Genomic DNA, 21640 nt, shown 5'->3' with positions numbered 1-21640 from the left:
TTCTGCAACATTGCACCGTCGGCGCTTCACGCCGGGAATTACCGACAACGACCGATGGCGAGAATGGAGAAAAGCTCGCGACGAAATTGCGAAAAGTTTTACTCCAGATTTCCACCAATTAGGATAAAATCATTCGCTACGATACAGCAATTTCCAGTGATTAAAATCGAAATACGAAATCTGGTCATTAATTTAGGAGATTTACAGATGGCCACCGCCGATAAAAAGTGAACGTACTCATAAGTGTAGAAAATCGTAAGATTTGCTCAGTCATCCATCAGCATCGACGACAAGCCAAATATTACGTTAGTCAATAAGTTGATGGAAATGAAACAGAAATTTCCTGAAACGGATTTTTAGTTGAGGAAGTGAATAAAATAAAAAGATATAAAACATGGAAACATTTTTCAATATAAATTTCTCAACTTCCATTAACTTATTCCATCAACGAAATTTTGCAGTGTTAAAAAAGCACGTCTACCCTTTCTTCAGCCTATAACTTTTAAAAGGAAAACATGTACTCCACAATATAATCGCAGTACATGTAACAAGAGGAATTACCAGAAGAAACATGCCGAAGTAAAATACCCTAACGAATATTCAAAATTTTAATATGAGGGTAGTATCCTTAGATTAACATTGTACTTGCTCTATACCAGGTGTTATCCCTAAATGTGAAAGACTAATAACAGATGCATTCGCCTATTTACATTCTTCATGATTCTGATTCACAACAAAGTGTATTTTTTGTATTTACTTATATGTCTGAAAATTATTTTGAAAATGTATGCATGTAAACAGTCTAGAAGCCTAATTTATTACGCCAGTTTTTAAACTTATAACTGGTGAAAATTAGGTGAAAAACTATAACTTAACGTTATGTAAGATGAAACGCATGTAAGAAAAAGTCAAGATTGGATCGGTCCCTCTCTAGAAAAGCTAACAAATTGGACTACAGAAAAAGCTGTTTGATCCAGCCATCTGTACCAGCACGACATACCCGAAGAAGAAGCATCAGGGATAAAATGCGATGTGTTCGTCAAATCAGAAGAGTCTCCTTTCTAACCGGGAATATGAAACAAGAATCGTATCGAATACAGAGTCTTGTTATCACAAAACACAGTCGTCGAAACCAACCAAGTAACTAGCAACGCGTAAAAAGAAAGCTGTCACTAAGGCTTCCAAGGAAGCGTACAGTCTGCACCACGAGGAAACGTACCCTGTACCACTTGTAACATAACAGAATCTTCGTTAAAATTCGTCAAATGGAAACAGTAGATTCTCATCTGGAATTACATACAAATGCGATCGTAAAGTACTCACAAGTCTAATCTTCGCCTTTTTGTACACAATCGCATTTCCACGGTAATTGGTAAAACCTATAACCAATAATCTTTCTTAAACTTCTTAACATAATTCTTAAGTGATTAAGAATTATGCTAAGGAACACGGAACTTTATATGAAGCTCAAGAAATAAGGTGGTTGCTTGAACTACAATCCTAGCTATGTTTACACAACACAATGACCATTATAAATTTGTCAATAACTGTATATGAAAATGAATGAAAAATATATGTAATAGAAAATAATAAATAAACAATACGTCTTAAACAAAATTAAATTGAATCCGTTCTCTTGGTTCCGTTCGTCTATGAACAAGGAGCCCTTTCAATTGCATATGCATGTCCTTCCACATTTACCACTTTTAATTTTCCAATAACGCATAACTTATCAACTACTATTTTTATTTAAAATATTCATAAATGTTTTTAAAATTACTATAATCGATTTATAATATATTAAAGTATAATCGATATAGTTCGATTATATATCTTGTAATCGAACAGCAATACTTATTAAAGCATCTTTTCTTTCTTATTTATTAAAATGTCGAACATCAGACTCCAACAACTACAATTTTACAGCTGTATTATCATACAAGATTATTTATATTAATCATCTATAAACATCCATATTATCCACAGTAGATGTTTTTCCGTTTTGTTAACAATGACATATTTTTCAGCTGAAGCATCTTATTTAAGGTAAAAAAGTAACGGTGAAGTACATAGATTAAAAGCGGAAGTGACTGGCTCCAGTTATATAACATAAGTTATACATCATAACATCACTATATGTACCAACTTTTGATAAATCGCTGTTAAAAGATATTAACAGTTTTGGCTTCAGTATAAATTTCGGGCGTGTAACTGAATCCAAAACAGCACAACTTACATGTATACCCCACTTATGTACTAGTTCTTAGATTTCATCTTAGCCCTTAACATTTATACATATGCCGTAGTATTTTTCTTTAGAAACTTTCAAATCGAGGTTGATCTACATTAGTCTGGTCTACGCAATTAGTATTAATCTGGATGGCTCTCCCAGGCTAACCCATAACTTATTTCCGTTAGAATCGTCGTTGTAGATTCAATTTTCATCTCCAGTCGAAATACAACGCTTTTTCTGGTTTAATTAACTTCGGCAACAGATTTATTGAAATCAAACAAAAGTAATGGAAATCGAACATGTAATTTTGAATTTTCCATGATTAGCTCCTGTATGTACTGAATAACTGAATAATCGTAAATGGAAAATTATCTAAATTGTTAAATAATTGCTAAATAAATGTTAAATTTTTGCTATATATAATGTTAAAATCTTACCAGTTGTTAATATTAGTACTTCGCATTTTCACCAATAGACTTCACTGATCAAAGTGCATTGCAAGGCTAATAATATAAAAGTTTATTGATGTTAAATATATTCAAAATCAGTAATAACAAGAAAACTTCTTGTTGTATTTGAGAATTTCAAAAAACAATTATACGTATTGCACCAATGACAAACTTTTCAGCAAGTTCAGATTAAGATTTGATTTGCAAATAACAGCTCTTTTTTTAATTATAACATCTTTATTAGATACGCTTAGTACAATCTTAATTTACAATTAATTTATTACTACTTTTCCTATGTACTTGGATTAATTAACAAGCAAGACGAGTGCCAGAAAATACATCAGTATGTATTCCTCAATAAATAACAGCTCTGAAAAAAACTAAGAATTACAGAGTCAAGTTAAATGTCCACTAGAGAAATGAGAAAATAATTTATTAATAAAAAAAATTAGTTTACACTCATAATAATACTTTACTATCGATGTATTTCGATGTATCGAAGTTCTTTATTTTTACATAGGCAAGGTATATATGCTACTATGAAGGATGACTTCTTTTTCCCAGTTTTCCATTATCACTTTTCTACATGTGCGTTCGGCAAAGTTCTAGTTCAAGGCCGGTTACAATAAGATCGATACGTATATGTTATAATAACGAAAATTCTCAACATTTCACTTCGCCCGTGGCAATCTGTGACTATTGTGTTCCAAACTGTTCCAGTGGTGGCGCGACTCTCTTAATTAGGAGCGTATATGCATTAAGGCGAAATATTTATCTTTGGCTTTAGTCCTGAATTATGAAGCGAACGTTGTTCGCGGTTTTACCAACTACAACTTGCGACCGTGCGGCACCGTTATTTTCCGGATAACTCCAACTTGTTTGATATTTCCATGGTTGGTATTCATTTTAGTTAGTGGACCAACATGAACAACAAAACAATCTATATTGATTACAGATATCTACTATTAATCGGCTTAGTGAAAATGGTGCCTCCCTCTTTGATAAAAACGGGAGCACCGAGAGGCTTAATCGGTCACACATGACACGTCAAATCAGTGATACATAATATATTAAGAAATATTTTAGCTATATTTTTATTGGACTTGGCCAACACGTTGATCGCGGCCAACTTCAATTCTATGTTAATACAGTAGATTATTCGTCGTTTCTAATGTACGTAAATCGACTACGGACGTGTAATTTTACGTTGTGACATAGATTTGGCAGCGCTATAACGCAAATTGGCGGCAGAGAAATTTTGAGTTGGAAAAAGTCCTTACATCTTTCTACATTTGAAGCGATATTAAAACGACAAGTGAAAGAGTTAAAATATTATTAAATGATTTTATTTAATTTTAATTTTAAATAGTTTTATTTAAGATTTGTTGGAACTATTAAATAGTGTGGTAGTTATTTAACGATTAACAAAAATATGATCATATAAAGTTACATTTTACATTCTTTGTATTATAATAAGAATGGTCTGTGCTCTATTTAGAAGCTATTTAGATTTTTGCAAACAATTTTTTAATAATTTCAATTAATTTGATATCTAGTGAACTCAGAACAGCTTCTTATTGAAATTAAAAAATCTTGACATAATTGGCAAGTATTTTAGTATACACACATTTGTTACTGAATTAACTATCAAATATATTTCGGATCTTATATTGAAAATATTGTCAAAACAAGTTTTAGTAATATTAACGTATAATTTTTAGTTATTCTTTTTAGTCTTGTATGAGAGAAACATGATTAACTTTATAAATTGTAGTCGACACAGTGCAATCACTAGCATACGTTTCAAGCTAATGAAAATTTATAAAATGACTTGTCAATTCCATTTAAGTTTCGAATTGGTGTTCGCCAAGGAGATGTCTCTCCACTGCTTTTCAACGTAGTAGTGGATGCAATTATGCAAAAAGGTTTTAAAAGGCCTGATATGGCTTTCAATAGGACGTTACAAATTTCTTGGCCGATCTCATATTTACTAATGATAGCACTATATTTGCTGAAATAGATATTGAGGCTTCTAGCATTCTTCATGATATTGTGGCATGGCAGAACCATGTGTCTTGAGAGTTAATAAGTAAGAGATTAAAGTTCTGACAATTGAGGAGATATAAATCTTAATGGGATCGACTTGAAGCAAGTTCAGGAGTACAAGAACTTGAGACCAGTAATACTGAAAATAAAAATGGCATCTACCGCCCAAGTAATAAGATGAATCAGACAAGCAATTTCGTTCACTATGATGGTGCGTGTGGAAGAGAAGAAGTATAACAATCAAGACTAAAATCCATCTCTTTCGAACATTTATTTTGACAATTTCTCGGTATGGCTCCAAGATTCTGCCCCATATGTAAGCTTGAGGTATTTCAAATGTATGCTATATGCTTGAGGTATGCTTGAGGCAAATTCTACCCCGATAGCGTATTAGAAACGAAGTTATGCATTTAAGATGTGACAATTAGATAACAGATGAAGAAAAAATTTAGAGACGGAGATTGCAATGGCTTCGACTTGTTTATCGAATAAAAGGTCATGATTCCTCACAGACTTCAGCAAAGCACAGCTAACAGCTTCAAAAAGGACATGAATCAATATCATCGGAAACGATCTGAAGTTTAGTGAAGAATATTTTGAAGTCCTGCAACACCAACAACAGTGTACATGATGTATGTTTTGTATAGAGGGCATTGTAAGTTTACCTATGTCTAGTTTTATTTCAGAAGAGTGGTTAAACATCTCAGACTAAGGAATCTAGAAATATAGTAGGAACGGTATAGAAGATATATTTTTCAGTTTACATGTCTATGGCTATTTAGAAGTTAAGTTTATATAAAAAGTATTGGGAATTTACTGAAATTAATCTGAAAAAAAAACACGTAATGCCAAATAGTAGTTCAATTCTCTATCGCAGAATTAAAATAGTATTCATTAAAAAACAGAAGTTATAAGTATTATTTGACACGCATCTTTTGGAGATAAATATTTTCCACACATTGGTCTGTCAACAACCTTGGGAGTTTCATACCAGTTCATTTTATTCATACCAGTTTTACGTACAATAGATTCACAAACATTAATTATGTAACATGTTTATTAAATTTCCAGTATAATTTTTATATTCATATAAAAAAACGTATAAAAATTTCTAATCATAAAATTTCAATATGGACTAGAAGAGTTGAATACAAATTAAAATCTGTATTTGGTTTCGAAAAGAATACTTATTCCTAATATATAAACTATATAATATCACTTTTATTCGGTACCTCCCGCCTTCGGATCTAGAGTTTTCATCACGTATCTTTGGACCCACTTTGCATTTTCTAATTGTTTTCCACCAAAACTTATATACATATGGAATACAATATAAATAGTAAAAACAAAATACAAAATTGATAACAGATAAATGGGCAATAGCACCCAAACATTCAAATCCCAGCCTTGTATCGTCGAGACTACGAAAAATATATTTATAGCAATTATAATGGCTCCCAAGAAAACGGAGGTGATTTTATATAACCTGAAAAAGAGATTTAATTAATATATTGCACTTAAGAGGCATAGATAAATATAAGTGATTTTGCTTACATTCCATTTACGAATTGTCCCATCAATTTTGGATTGCTGGTGAATGCGATGGTGGGAATTAGAGCAAATGGTAGTTGCAGGCTCATGACGGCATTCAAAAAATCATTCAAATTAGTCAGTTCCTGCAAGGTGCTGAAAAACGCTATCAGAAATGTGGGCACCATAGCTATGCTTCGAGTAAACAACACCCTTTTCCATTTTGGCCATTGTAGATTTAGGAATCCTTTAAAATAACATTGTATTGTTATCTATTTAATCAATCTTTGAATTCAAATTGAAGGAATTCAATATAAGTCACTGATAGTGAATGAATAGCATGAGAGAGCGTAACCTAAACATGCTTTTAATAAGAACTAGGGATGATGAATGCATTAACAAGCATAATTATACTCTATGTGTCTAATGAAATGGGATCAACAGATTGCTAAAAAATATATTTATTTTCACATTTAGGTCGAGAATTATAATTAACCTAATTTCTATTATGAGAATCACTATTTCTATTCCATCTGACAGTTCCATCGTAAAGTTTGATATTTTTGACGATATACGTACTCAGGACATTTTGTCGCACGGACGCTACTTGTTTATTTTATATTTAGTTGAAAATTTCGTCTCGGCAAAAAATGGAACTGAATCATGAACATTTTCGTGCGATAATTTTTTACGATTTTCGACGTGGATTATCAACAAGAGTGCATCAATCAACTTAATTTGACTTTTGGCGATGAAGCTCCATCAAAAACCACCGTGTATCGCTGGTTTAGTGAATTCAATCGTGGTCGTAATGTGCTGTCCGACGAGTTTCGTGAAGGTGGTCCAAAATCGGCTGTTGTACCAGGAAACATCGATGCTGTGTGTGAAATGATTAAACAAGATCGTCATGTCACCTATTGTGAGACTGAGGCATCCCTAAGCATTAGTTCCACCAGCATATATATTATATATAGCATATATATTAAGGTAGTAACAAAAAAAACAGCAATCCACTATAACAAGTCGGATACCAATCAGAACAAATTACGTTAGTGTTCAGGCGGATACAATAGAGATGTCAGAAGTAGAAAAAAATTAATAAATAATTGTTTTTTAAAAATATTATAAGTGCACTTCCTCAAGGACAAAAAAGGTACTTAATTTAGAAAATATGTCGGTTTACTGAAAAAATATCGTTTTTGGTGCTTTTTCTATATTCCGAAAAATATATAGTTTTAGTTCCATCTATTTTATAGATACACCGATAACGGTTTGAACAAGCCTAATATGTAAACGTCATTTTATTCTAGGCAAACTCCAACAAACTCTGGGTCTGTTATTATACTATTATATTATCTGCACGTGTACAGAATCACACACCACTTATACAATTTAGAATTCATAATTCACAATCAAAATAGAAAATGTGTATGCCTTCGCACCCAACGTTTATTGCTTACTAACTATTAGTGTTGGGAACAATCGACTGTTCAGTAATTGACTACTTTTTACTATCGACTATTTCAGTCGCTATTTTTGGTTTGACTGCTTTTACTAGTAACTGTTTTCAGTCGACTGTTCGGTTCTACTAGTTCATTCGACTGATTTTTAACATTCTGGCCTTCCGTCCCAGAAGCAACCTTGAAAGTAATGGCAAAACTTATGCTTATATAGATTTATTTGTAATATATGTGGTTTTATGTTTTTTTTTGTGTAGTTTGCTTGTGAATAACAATATTAAATAAATAAAATTAAATAAATAATTAACAATTCTAAATTAATATGGCAGCATTTTGGAAAGCTAGTTTTCGAGAGGAAAAATATTAAATTGTAAATGATCAATAGTAAGATACTTTTGACTGGCATAATAGGTAATACTTTAGACTGGTATAATAGGTCATTATCTACACTTCTACTTTGATAAAATTACACTACTTCTTTGATAAACTTTCAGGATTTTTGTCGAAGCCTCTTGTTTGTCGAAACTTTTTTCCTAAAATCTTGAAAACTAAAATTAGGTTCCAAAGGTTTCAGAAATTGCATAGATTCAAAATATTTGAAGAATTTTTACAGTAGCAGTAAACAACTTTCTTTTAAAAATATTAACCGCAAAGAGGTGAATCAAGTATATTAAATATTTGTATTTAATAAATTAAATACATTTTCTGATAGGAAAACTCTACTTTAATGTTCAACAATTTGTTTTGTTGGCTATTAAGAAGAGCACCACAGTTTTTATTTGTTAACTATCTTAACAGAATGTGTTCAACTTTTAAAGCCCATTGAAATAATGACCACCGAGTTATCTGGTGAAAGATATCCCAACGATGTCTTTAATTATACGGTTAATAAGAGGACTGCAACATTCCATCAAATCCAGGATTTTAACAAGTGAATGGCGGAAAAATTACAAAATTGTCTATTAGATGTCATCAATAAAAGACTGGCAATGTTAGAAATGAATACGATATGCGGGAAATCCACATCTTTAGATCCTAGATTTAAAAAAGCAAGATTTGGTATTGCAAATAATGCTGAGGCGATACAAAAAGTTATCACAAAAGAGGTATCTTCTATTCTAACTTCAAAAAATACAAATATAGTTCCACAACTCGAAATTCAAGACAAAACTACTGACCAAGAATGTATTAACATCTGGAGATATTTTGATAAAATAATGGCTAGAATGAAAGAAGTAATTACTCCAAGTACGTATATTATTTAAAAATAGCAATTATTATATTAAAACAGGACAAAACATTTGTGGTGTTATTATTCCATTCCTTTTTACACATCCACAGAACATTCAGTATAAAAGTAATCCTACTTCCTTTAAAATTATATTTATTACATGATAATAGAAATTACTTTTTTTCCTTTTTTTAAAGGTATCACGTGAATGAATAAATATACATCTCTGTCTCGCTTATACTACCATTGGAGAATATAAAGATATTTAAAATTAACTGCTCCAAGCATTTATCTCCGTCCTTTCCTATCTCACATTTTATACAGACAAGAATTCGTACATCTTCATCTGACATCATGAATGGAAAAAAACAGTCGAACCATTTGACTGTAAATAGTAATTACTATTTTCAGTCGCTATTTTTTTTATACTGTTTCGACTGTTTTGCGACTATCGACTGTTCAGTCGATAGTTCCCAATGCTACTAACTATATACTGACGATATACGATACCCTCAAATGTTTTGCGGGAATTTAAATCTTAAAATAGAAAAAAATCGTTTTTGCCGAAAACATTTTTCTCCTACAGAAATAATATATTTTTGAAAAATACTAAATGCATTAGAATAATGCAAAACGATTTTTCAAATTTAGTAAAATTTCAATTTTACCAAGTCTATTTAAAAAAAAATCGTTTTAGTGCATCCATAACTAATCCAAAATTTTTCCAGCACTTGTCATCACAAATCATCATAAACTGATTTATATTAAAAATGCCAGAAGCATCAACGATGAGAGGAATATTGACAAATAATATTTAATTTAATGGATTAAAATGTAAATATAGTTTATTTATTCCCATGCAAGTTAAATATAAATAATTTAAAAAATTATAGAAACAAAGAGTCCGAATTAAATGAAATAGAAAGACTCTCAAGCAATATTATTAAGGGCCCACTTAAAAACTCTTTGTGAGATGATAACCAGAATGATTATTGTTCAATGATTAACGATTTGTTTCGCATGGTTAGCTGATATTTTTTTACACTCACTTTTATAGAGTAACCATCGCAAACTTAGTGATTCAAATATTATATCTATTTTCAATGCTACATTAATTCAATACTTAGTTTTACACAACTTAAGTATGTTATAAATATATGTCTATTTATCCAATAAAGACAATGATATGGTTTGTCATATTTCGTATCCCAAAAAAAAAACTTAATTTAACATATTTGATATTAACAGCGAAAAGACAAATATATTGTCCCAAACGCCCATCATATAATAAAAATAAGTGGGATAACCTTACCTTCCATTGCGAATTGGCCGGCATACGTTCCGGTCATAGTTGAACTTTGACCTGCGGCTAAAATTCCGATCGCCCAAATGTACATAGCGGCTAGACCGTAAGCGCAACCCAAGAAAATTCCACCCTTGTAAATATCAGCTTCCACTATCTCGTCGTTAGCCTAAAAATAGCAACCATCGCCGGTATGATCTTTACACCCTCGGGCCACTCGTTAACGCTCACCACTTACCGCAAAAACTTCCTGCGCCTTATCGAACATGCTCGTATTTCTGCAAGTATCCAGCTGGAAATAACATTACGCTATGAATGGGACGACACATGCGATTTTTTCACCATTAATAATTAAAATTATTTTACCAGGTCGTTATTGGTTCGATCAAACAATCCAAAGGCAAAAACTGACACGACAAATATGTTGATGACCAAACTGCAAAGAAGAGCTACGGCACTCTCGATCGAGTAGTATAACTTGGCCTCCGTAATTTTTTCCGGTCTCTTCCTGTCAATGTTTCTGGACTTAACAAGGGCAGAATGCAAATAGAGATTGTGCGGCATTATGACGGCTCCAACAACGCCGACAGCTTGCAAAAATACTTCCTTGTTACAGTTTTGGCACCTATAACACACCACATTATAGTAACTGAGATACGGCAAATATCAAACAGCTTTACCATGGAAAAAATAGTCCTTTGGTGACGTCAGCTGGATTAGGGCCCGACAAAACATATTGATATCCAAAGGTTACTCCCATAACAGCTATCAGCAAAGCAAAAAACATCTCCAATTTCCTTAAGCCATACTTGTCGAGAAATAGAAAAGTGAAGGTATCTATTATAGTAATCAAGCAACCTCCCCATATTGGTATTCTATAAAAATAATACTGTTAGAAAAGCTCATTGCATTTTGATTGAAAACCACTAGTTAGCTCTATTTTTCAAAAATGTTAGTAGGAATATAAATCTCAATTAATGAAATTACACTAACAAGTTGTTTAATAAATTGTGCACTTGTGCGGGGTTTTTTTCTAAATAAAAACGATATTTACTTAAAAGTTGATAAATTCTTATTTTTAGAAACCAGATTATTTTGTCTGAAGTCTAAGCACACTTGACTTTCAATTAAAATTTTAGAATGGTGCTTTACTAAATATTAATGAAAAGTATCCATGCGAAAATGTATATATTTATAGGACAATCCGTTGATTGTTATAAATGTTATAGAAACGCAATATAAGCAAAAATGTATTTAAAAAAAAATTCCTTTTTAATTTTATATGTTGTTTAATACTATGAATGATAATTAATATTGCATTTGTAATGAAGTAAGATTTTTGAAGCAAAAAAATCTAGGGACTTTTTAATTTTCTTCTTCAATGAGAATAAATCCATGGCTAATGATTATTGAATGGTTTCTATGCATCTAGAATGTGTGCGATTTCAATCCTTCATAACTACTAAAAAAAGTTGAAGACAAATAACGTAACAGAAGAGCACACTACAACAACTTTTTGTCACACTTTACAAGGTCAGTGAAAATCTACACGTAAGCAGTTGTTCTCTCTGTTACTTATTTCCCGATTTTTAGTTTCAGAAAGAAGCTAAATATTTTATTACTTTATTAATAAATAATAATTATAATAATAACAGACTTTAACAAATCTACTCTAATATAAACCAAACCCCTATAATCACACAAGCTAGCTGTACAGTTTCCACGTCTGCAATTAAAACTATTTCACAACTAAATAATGTATAAGTTCCTATTCCAACCTAATATAATTAATTTGAACTAGAAAATTACTACATACAAGAGGAAGAGCGCAACCACCTATATGAAGTCACTCTTATTTTGAGATAATGACTCTTATTTTGAGACCCAACAAACTGAATCGAGCATAATTAAATAACCTAATTCAAAACCTCAGTTTGAAGAAAACATATCGGAGCCCATTGATTACATCAATGGAATCTTCTACATCCATATTAAGGTAGAAAAGTTCCAATGGAACTACGCAGAAAAACAACGCTCCCATGAGGCAACAACATGATTCCTTCAAAACCATCAAGAACTGGTATTTTTCGGTACATAATATTTACAATGTAATTGTTAGTTGTTACAAATTATAACCTTGTTTTTTCTTGGAATCATTTTCCTTTAAATTACACAGGCCAACAAAAATTGTTTGTAAAACTTTTTAAACCAATATATCTAAAACTAATGTGTTTTTGAATGGTAAAACCAATAATTGATAAACAACAGTAATCATTCATCATGTTGATTTTCTGGTATCTTTTCCCTCTCTCTTTTATGATAAGATTATGATGCCTTTTAAGATAATTATGCAAAAAGTTTCTTTCATATGACTGAATCAAAATGGGCCTGTCGCCAGTTGCTGTCAACTCAGATTACGAGAGTTCATGGTCAAACACTGCTCAGAATCATCAACACGTTCTTGTTTTTGGTCAACACATTATTTTGAGATCCTTACGATGTTAGCTAACTCACACAACGCCACTTTTCGATTATTCAAAAGGATTTTGTGGATTTTTTTGATGTTTTCTAGTGGTTAGCACCTCATTTGGTCGTACACTGTGTTCTACATTATCGGTGTTTCTACGACCACGTTTGAAGTCAGTAAACCAACGTTTTAAGAAGAAATTAAGAAATAGTGTAAAATTAAAACACGAAATTGTTTTTGATCCATTGTTTTGAAAAGAACAAAGCTATTATCACAATAACTCACGAAATTATTAGTAGAACATCATGAAATTATAGAAGCCCTCTTTTGAAGGTTACTACTAACTGAAAAACCGAAAAGTGTATGCAATAAAACTAGTACCATCTATGTGTAACACCTGGAACTTTAACACCTTTTAAATTTTGAATAATAAAATTCACATTAAATAACACAAGAATTAGAATTATTACAAAATCATTGGCCTGCGTTATTTTATCAGATATACTACTACTGAAGAGTTGAACTAAAATATAAAATGTACTTCGTTTCATCCAAAGTAGTCCCTTCGATATAATACTTTTTTACTAACCCAGTTTTAACCAGTCTTCTTGGAAAAGCTGCTTGTCTTCGATTCAAAAATCTAAGTTATACCGATCAAATAGTTTTGTATGAATTGATTTTTCGATGAAAATCACGAAGAGTTCGTTGTTAAAGAGCCGCACTATTGTAACAGAAAATGGGGTATCAGCTCATAATTTCAGCCTTGCGAAACGAATACCTTCACGCAAGCGAATATCATAATAATAGCATAATACTGAAATAACATTTCTTGTACGCAATTTGACTCGACGGAAAGAATTCATAATGATCAACGCCATGATTATTACGTCTTGCTATAGTCACAGTAGTGTATCATAAGGAAGTAAAGCTAATAAATGGGTTTAGTTATTATATTAATATTTTCAAACTCGTAAATTCACATAATTTATCAGCAAAATCAAAAAAGAGAAAAGTAACAAAATATATATATTATGTGAAATTTTAATTTTCAGGATTTAATGAAATTAAAATAATAGAGATGTGTATATTATTAATTAAATAACATTAATATTTATGAAACCATTTAGCTTATTAACAGTAAAAACAAATATAATTCAAATAATTATATTTGAGTGCCAGGGAGGCAAAACGTAATAATTGCAACTATTTAATTATTCAGTGATATAAAGGGAATTACGCTTTACATTCTGTACAGAAATTCAATAAATACTTATTCGCTTTTAAAATACCTTTACATTACCCAATCAGAGAGTAACCCAATAGAAAATTAAATTTTTATATGTAAAGAATTTAAGTTTAATAATAACCAATCAATTTCCATTCATTTAAATATTTTTTTTTTAAATTAATGTTTTCAGTTGACATTATCAGCCCAAAATAGTTTAATGAAGAGCTAGTTTCTCCATTGACAATTATCATCTAAAATTGTATGATATGATATTGATTATATTTCACATGGATTATTGAAATAACTGACACGAAAAAAATTTCTTCATTTTTTTTCATGTGTACATATACATTTAATGTCTGTTTACTTCTGTAGCCTCAAGCATTTTTCGGGATGTCTTAAAAGTCTCAATTGTGCTTAAAAAACTGACAAACAAGTTTATATTATGAAATCACCACTTAGCAATCGACCAATAGCGGTGATTGAAAACGCGTTTGTAATTAATAAATAGTACTCTTCAATATTCCTGTATGTTCTGCAGGCGTTTAATGACAAGTATGACATAGAGAAGTCCATCCAGTTCAAGCTTTTCGAAAGAGAATCTGGAATGTATTTGGACATAAGGGGTTATTCCCAACATTCATAGCGATTTCGACTGAAGTTCCGCAGGGTAATATATTCCTAGGGCTACTCCTATATCAGTTCCACACTATCGATATGCCAACAACAGAAAAAGCAGTACTTGGAACATTTACCATAGACCCAGTCATTTTGGAAAAAATCTGTGTTTAGAGCTACAGAAAAATTACAAAAGGCAAGATAAAAAGAAATATAACGTGACTTCTAAATCGAATGGTTCTACGTAATTATCCAAAATGAATTAACTGTAAAACATGACATAAGATTATTAAATAACAGAACTGTGGAAACAACACAAGTATTGGGCAAAATGGATGAAACCAGTAGATCGAAGTAAACCAAACCACATGAACTTGTATAGTGTATAGATGTTACTATTAATTCAAGCTTATTAAAGTTGGTCTAACTTAATTTTAATTTGGAAAATATATACTGATATATTTGGATTTAATATTGTGTTAAGTTTAATGAATTAAATAAAATTGAACTGCACTTATCTAATAAAAGATCTTATATTAAAAAATAATAAGTACAATGAATTAATTTGAAAGGATTTAAAATACATGACGTAACTTGCTACATCACATCATCTTCTGAAACTAGACTTATTCGTTAAACCGTTATGAATACCAATGCATTAATTATAATTAACAAACAGCTGAATATATTCAAAAATGGAGAAGCAGTCACTCAATTCAGCTCACTTCTTTGACACTAATGAGATATATATTGGCCATAGGCTAAATTAAATAAAAACTCCACGCGCACTTCCACATAAAACGACTTTATCATACCAAGTAATATTAATCCACACAATTTCGTAACAAAGTCTTGAATTCGCAAAACAAATCTTTATAATTGTTTTAGATTAAATTAATTAAGGTGAAAATCTAATTTTTTTCGAGTAAAATACACAAATTACGTTAGGTCAAGTTTTACTGTTATAAGTTAACAATATGTTCATATGTTGACATAAATTGAAATTCTTAGAAAAATGTTACAATTTTAAACCAGGATACTTTCTGACATTCTATGATATCTGAGTAAGTATCTTGTGAAACCATCCAACACTTCAATCGAGACCTATTTAGATAAATTTATCGTTGCAATTAAAAGTAACTTATCAACTTTTCAAGGCATAGTTGGGAAATTTTAAATTTAGACAAAGAAAAAACGTAATCAGAACAAAAATAATAGCGCATCTAAAGGATTCGTTTTAATATTACTTCATTATCTCAAGTTCAAAAATATTTACTAACAACTAATTTTTCTCGATTACATATATTTAATGGCACAACCTGCGAAAGTAGTGAATAACTTAATATCAAGAGGATACAGAAGGAAAAAAATGAAATTTAAAAAACCGCTTGCATGCCGATCCATATTGTCTTGAATCAGATAACTGCTTCTGTTATGGTGACTAAGTATGGAAATGTGCAAGAAAATACAACATATGTTATCAAAATAGAGTTAGTCATGGTAACTCTGGTGTTTTCATTATAGTGACATCCATTAGGATCACGTCATAACTAGTTATTGTTAGAATCAAAACAAATTTTTAAAAAAATCAGAATATTGCATTATATAAAATGGCTTTTGTAACATATGTGCTTACGCTTTATAAGAACATCAATCGGAAAAAGTAAAAAGTAACAAAATACTTACACTTTATTTGAAAGCATGTATATCGCAATGGAAGTGCCTATGACCTCCTGCATATCAGATCCTATTACCGCTATTTCGATCATTATCCATAAAATAAGCCTAGGAACTTTTTTATATTGTCTGTAACACATTTCTGCTAGATGTAGACCAGTTACAACACCTAAAAACAGTATTTTTTCATAAATTTTTCAGGCATAAAATAATAAATACATTTATCCAACGAATTACTAAAATTACTGTCAAATAAAATGTTAATTTTTCATGTATATTTTCATATAACAATTTTTCCATTCTACTTCTTCTACATCTACTATTTCAATGCGTATAACGTTATAGTTTTCCAACACAAGTTGAACAAGTAAAATTCATTTACCATTCACAGTACCATGCACTTCACGATATTATCATATATATCTATAAAATTGGCTTTGATGAATCTGTGATTCGGAAAACAACTTCAAATAATCTACTTCAATAAACAATTAACTGATATTATATTACACTATATAAATATAGAATTATGCTTAGAATTACTGTTAAGTTTTTCGTTCGGGTTTATATGCAACCATGCAAATGTGACATATTCTTATTGACACAAGTTATAGACCTGAGAGTTACAGACCGAAAATAATACATAACGTTATATATAGTAATTAAATCACTTTGCAAATTTATCACATTTTATGAGAAGAATTCAACCAAAAAGTAACTGTTTTACACCAGCCAAGTTCTCCAATCCTCTTCCAGTAGAATGATCTTTACACCTAACGTTTTTGCATGAGTTAACTCAAAATTCGTCATGAAGTAATCGATACTTACCTAATTTTGTTGCTAAACTTTGCATAAGAAAACCTAAGACCGTAGCGCCAAATAGTACCCATAATAGTTTATATCGACCGATTGCTCCTGACTGAAGATCACTTTCTATATTTCCTGGATCTAAATAAGCTATCGACATTAGGAACCCAGGTCCAGTAAAAGCCCACAGTTTTCTAAAACTGAAGCCCGTCTATGGACATATTAAATTAAAAGTTAGTGATCAAAAATCCAATTGTAACAGAACATACCTTCTCAGTCTCTGGAATTTCAATTTTGTTCTGTGCAAAATATGTATTAATATCTTCCTGTTCTTCGTAATAATATGACGGTTTGTTGGAAGGACCATACTTCTCCACAATTTTTTTCTGAAACACTTCAATTATAACCGCCATGTTTTTTTAAACAAAGAACAAATTATGCTACCGAATATAAAATTAAAACTTAAACTAAATTGCATCTATTACAAAGAATGGCAAATATACAAGTTATTTGGCTTGTTTAAATAATGTTGTAGACAGCTCATCGATGTAACCATCGACATTTCCATTTCCAGAACTATGAAGAAGTGCTTTTTGGTAAGATTATATACGTTTTTACGGTCTTAAAATGAATGAGAAAATACGGAGGAATTTAAACTTTTAAATTAAGTATGATAAACTTTAAGGAATTTTTGGAGTTTTTTTTATCATCTTTTATTTTAAGGAAAACGTTTTGTTACAGTTTATTACCAGATTGGTAATTTTTCTTAATATACGTTCAATTTAGTTTCTTAATATATATATATATATATATATATATATATATATATATATATATATATATATATATATATATATATATATATATATATATATGTATATATAGGTTTTGCATGAAATGAATCAGAAAGTATCCAAAAGAAGCAAAGCATCATCAACATGTGAGAGATTGTTGGTGCTCTTAGGTCTGATTTTGTTAAGAAATGTATGAAGATTTTTATAGAAGAAAATGTCTCGAAGAACTTAGTCTTAAAATTGGGACACTATCGTCTAGTTAATAACACCAAAATATACTTCTTTTCGAAATATAATATCTTCCAGTTCATGCCATGAAACCATTTTGTAAAATAAGTAAGTAAAACCTCAAATTTCAAAAATATTATATAATTCTCGATAAAAAATAATCAAAAATATGACATACAAAGGCAAATGTATATAGACATTATGTACATATCATCAGACTAAAATATTTTTAACACAATTATACAACAAATATCATTTTGGTATTGCAGAAAGTCTAGATACCTCAAAAATTATGTTATTAATATACTTCATATTTACACATTAAATCAGCAAAACATACTGCATATTATATAATAATGATGCAGAAATTATTTTATTAATTCCACATTAAACAATAATATTAATTCCCGATTTTCAAAATTAACCATTTGGAGCGTAATACTTAAAAAATATACAAACGTAATATGAGACAAACCATTGTTCAATTATTTTTGGAAATCTATATTGAAATGTATATCATTGAACTACTATTATCTAGATATGTTAGTAGATGTTTAAACGTTCTATTAGCACAGATTTGTAGTTTACACGTTTTATATTTTACATCAGTTTATATAAAACTATCAAAAAATAATCTCCAATTAAAAGTCAAGGCCATCTTTCAAATTTGAAGATAGAAGATAATTACAGAAGAATTCAACAAAAATGCAGTCCAAAGCACTTGCTAAAAATATACAGTTCTTTAATTTTAATAAACGTACTTTTATGATATCGTTTAGTTCACTTAACACTACACAGTACCTCAATATTCGTTAGTTAACACTCAAAATACAGCAGATAGAAATAGGTTCACGGCAACATTGTAAAACCAATATTATACAAATTTTATATGAATGAGCTGGGTAATCAAGTCAAATTTTATATAAAATTACCCCAACAAAACTATACATTTTCAACATTTTCTCGTATGATAAGATGATTTTTTAAATTGATAAAACTTTAAATAAAATCAACTCTCATTTGACAGTTAGTGAAAGACGTATAAATTTGACATTTCCTTTTAGTAGAAATTACCTCATAAAAAGTGACACCACTTTTTTATATTTTTAAAAATCTACAACATACAAATTTACCGAGTTGGATCAACTTGCTTATCAAAAAAAGAAACAACTATGGAAAGAAACAGGTTGGCATTCGATTTGTAATCATTCTGCAGTTACTCGGGGCATTCCTTGACATAGTTTGGTGAGGTTGAGCTAAAATGATGGCAGTTCAAGCAGTCATCAAAAGTGTTCAAAGTATTCAATATCCCCTTATCACGAGCTACTTTAGTTAGAAACAATTAGGCAAATGATTGATATCTCCAAAAGAAAAGAGCTTGCTGCTCAACCATACTGTACCATTGACCGGAATCGATGATGATCTGAAGGGTCAATATCTGGAGAATACGGAAGGTGGAATAGGATCACATTTTAACGTTTCAAGATAACTTTTAAATTAAAAATTAACAGTGAGAAGCAATTGAATTTAAATAAAGATATTACTTACACATATTGAAACAATGTTATATTGGAAAGGTCGATGGTTGTAATATCATAAATTCCCTTTAAGTAAACCACAAATGTTCGATTTCGCAATAGAGCTTTTGAATATGACATATAGCTAGATGGAACAAATGTGTACATGAAATGGAATAAAATAGATCAGATATCCCAGAACCGAGAATGTAAATGTGGAAACAAATATGTCAAAAATATACTGATATTCCAAGGAGAACCCTACACTGATCACTCATCTTTGATTTAGGTCATTTAGTACAGCAATAGACCTAAGCATATAGCCAATATTTAAATCAATTTTAAAATATATGCGTTCATTTGGGACTGTCTGTTAGACAAAACAGATCAAGTAAATTGATACTTACAAATATCATATATTTTCGACTTTCTTACTGGCTTGAAAGGAAATTTAAAAAACTTGATAATCATAAACATTTAAAAATAGTTTCTCAACCAAATATTAGGACATTAAATTATTTTTTAGTACCTTTCACTAAATTATAATCATGGTTTGCTAGTTCTATTTTAGTGTTATTCGTCATTCTAATTTAGTGTAATTTGTAACATTACTCTTTAAAGGATGGAATTATAAGCCAATAAATTTTGGGTTTTTCATTGTAATAAGCAGCACTTGTTATCCACAATTTTTCCATGAGAATTGAACTAATTTGGGCACAGTTACTATATCCGTCGATTGTATTATGTTCACTTAATTTAGTTCCATTGGATATTCTAAGAGACTGATATACCAAAAAGTGAACTCAAAAGCACGGCGTTTTGTGTTGATTAAAACTCGCAAAAAAAGTTGCCACAAATGCGTTGTTATATAGCGGAAATTAATTTGAATGCGACGAAATAAATTTAGAAAAGGTATATCAGTTTTTTCCAAAAATCTTACTATTTTTTGATAATTGTACTATATTTTTAGTTATTATGTTTTAAAATGTATCAATTATATATTTATTCATACATGGCGTATTTCTAATTTTGATTTCAGACCACTAGTTTCCTAACATGATGTTGGTACAAATGAATTGACCATGAATTGCAAATATATATAAAAAAATTAATTTGGAGTTATATGAAAAAATAATCCATTTTCTTTTTAAAATATTACCATTTTTTATTCGTTGTAGAATATTTTAGCTTTTATTATTTGTATGCTTATTCTTACCTTGTGTATTTCTACTTCGAATTCTCTATTCTGACCACCGTTGGCTGATGTTACGTCTCGATCAAAAATAGTTTGAATCGGGCGATCGTTCTCCATTTTTCACAGTTTTAAAACAAACTAGAACCAATTTTTAGCACTTCGAACGTAATAAGTAATAATCGATAACCGTAAATCAAACACACGTCCAAGGTAAAAAAAATTGTACTGCGCTCGGTTAATGTTTTATCTGAAAAAGTCAGCCTTGTTTTAAAAACACAATAATGTGGAAATTTTAACCGGAAATTATTACGGCCACTTTATCGATTCTAGTCGATGATTCAAAATTCAGTTGGAGGTGACCGCGAGATACGAGCGAACAATTGTCAAGCTGATACACCAGCAAATCAATTTTTATATAGTTTGGACTGTGTGGAAACTTATCACGTAAAGTACTAGAACACGTTCATTTTTATTCGGAAGGTTTATAAGCGAGAATCTCCGGTACAAACAAACAACATCAGCAGTAATCACGACCTATTATGTATCATCTACTTAATACGTGGTGCGCTCAATACTAGGACACATTCAATTACCCAGTGTATAAAATATAATTCTTTTTGTTACGCGACACCGGTTCTGTGTTGTTGAAAGCGCCTACTAGCATTGAGGAAATTAATAAGTTCAGTACTACGTTTTCTAACAATTTATTCATATAACTTATTAAAACTTTTTTAGGGTGAATGGAGGTGTAGCGATCTTGAGACATGTCGAAATACCCAGAAATATAATCCCAGATGTTGAACACGGGCGGGGTGCCAGCAGCGCCAACTAGAACCCGATAACGAATAGCTGGCAAC

At 30.5% G+C, this 21640-nt stretch overlaps 1 protein-coding gene across 1 annotated transcript; it reads right to left on the bottom strand.

Annotated features, from left to right (window-relative positions):
- Positions 1-5767: 5767 nt before the first annotated feature.
- Positions 5768-21044, bottom strand: LOC143194736 (protein Malvolio). Its single transcript, XM_076401405.1, has 10 exons — positions 20805-21044; positions 17319-17435; positions 17071-17260; positions 16252-16411; positions 10933-11127; positions 10619-10877; positions 10491-10544; positions 10262-10421; positions 6283-6505; positions 5768-6214 (listed from the first exon to the last, which is right to left on the bottom strand). The coding sequence occupies exons 1-10, from the start codon at positions 20898-20900 to the stop codon at positions 5950-5952; spliced, it is 1719 nt and encodes a 572-aa protein (XP_076257520.1). The 5' UTR covers positions 20901-21044; the 3' UTR covers positions 5768-5949.
- Positions 21045-21640: the final 596 nt, after the last annotated feature.

The sequence above is a fragment of the Rhynchophorus ferrugineus genome, unplaced genomic scaffold (genome assembly GCF_030347505.1).
Source record: "Rhynchophorus ferrugineus isolate W39M unplaced genomic scaffold, kcgeb_rfMv2 rfM4, whole genome shotgun sequence".
Lineage (NCBI taxonomy): Eukaryota > Metazoa > Arthropoda > Insecta > Coleoptera > Curculionidae > Rhynchophorus > Rhynchophorus ferrugineus.
The sequence above is the reverse complement of the archived record's forward strand: the minus strand, read 5'-3'. Positions and strand labels throughout refer to the sequence as shown.

Coding starts and splice junctions, on each gene's coding strand:
- LOC143194736 (XM_076401405.1), bottom strand. CDS start 20,900: ATGGAGAACGATCGCCCGATTCAAACTATTTTTGATCGAGACGTAACA. Junction 17,261..17,318: donor AAATTCCAGAGACTGAGAAG/GTATGTTCTGTT, acceptor ATATGTCCATAG/ACGGGCTTCAGTTTTAGAAA. Junction 6,506..10,261: donor CGGCCAATTCGCAATGGAAG/GTAAGGTTATCC, acceptor GTTATTTTAAAG/GATTCCTAAATCTACAATGG.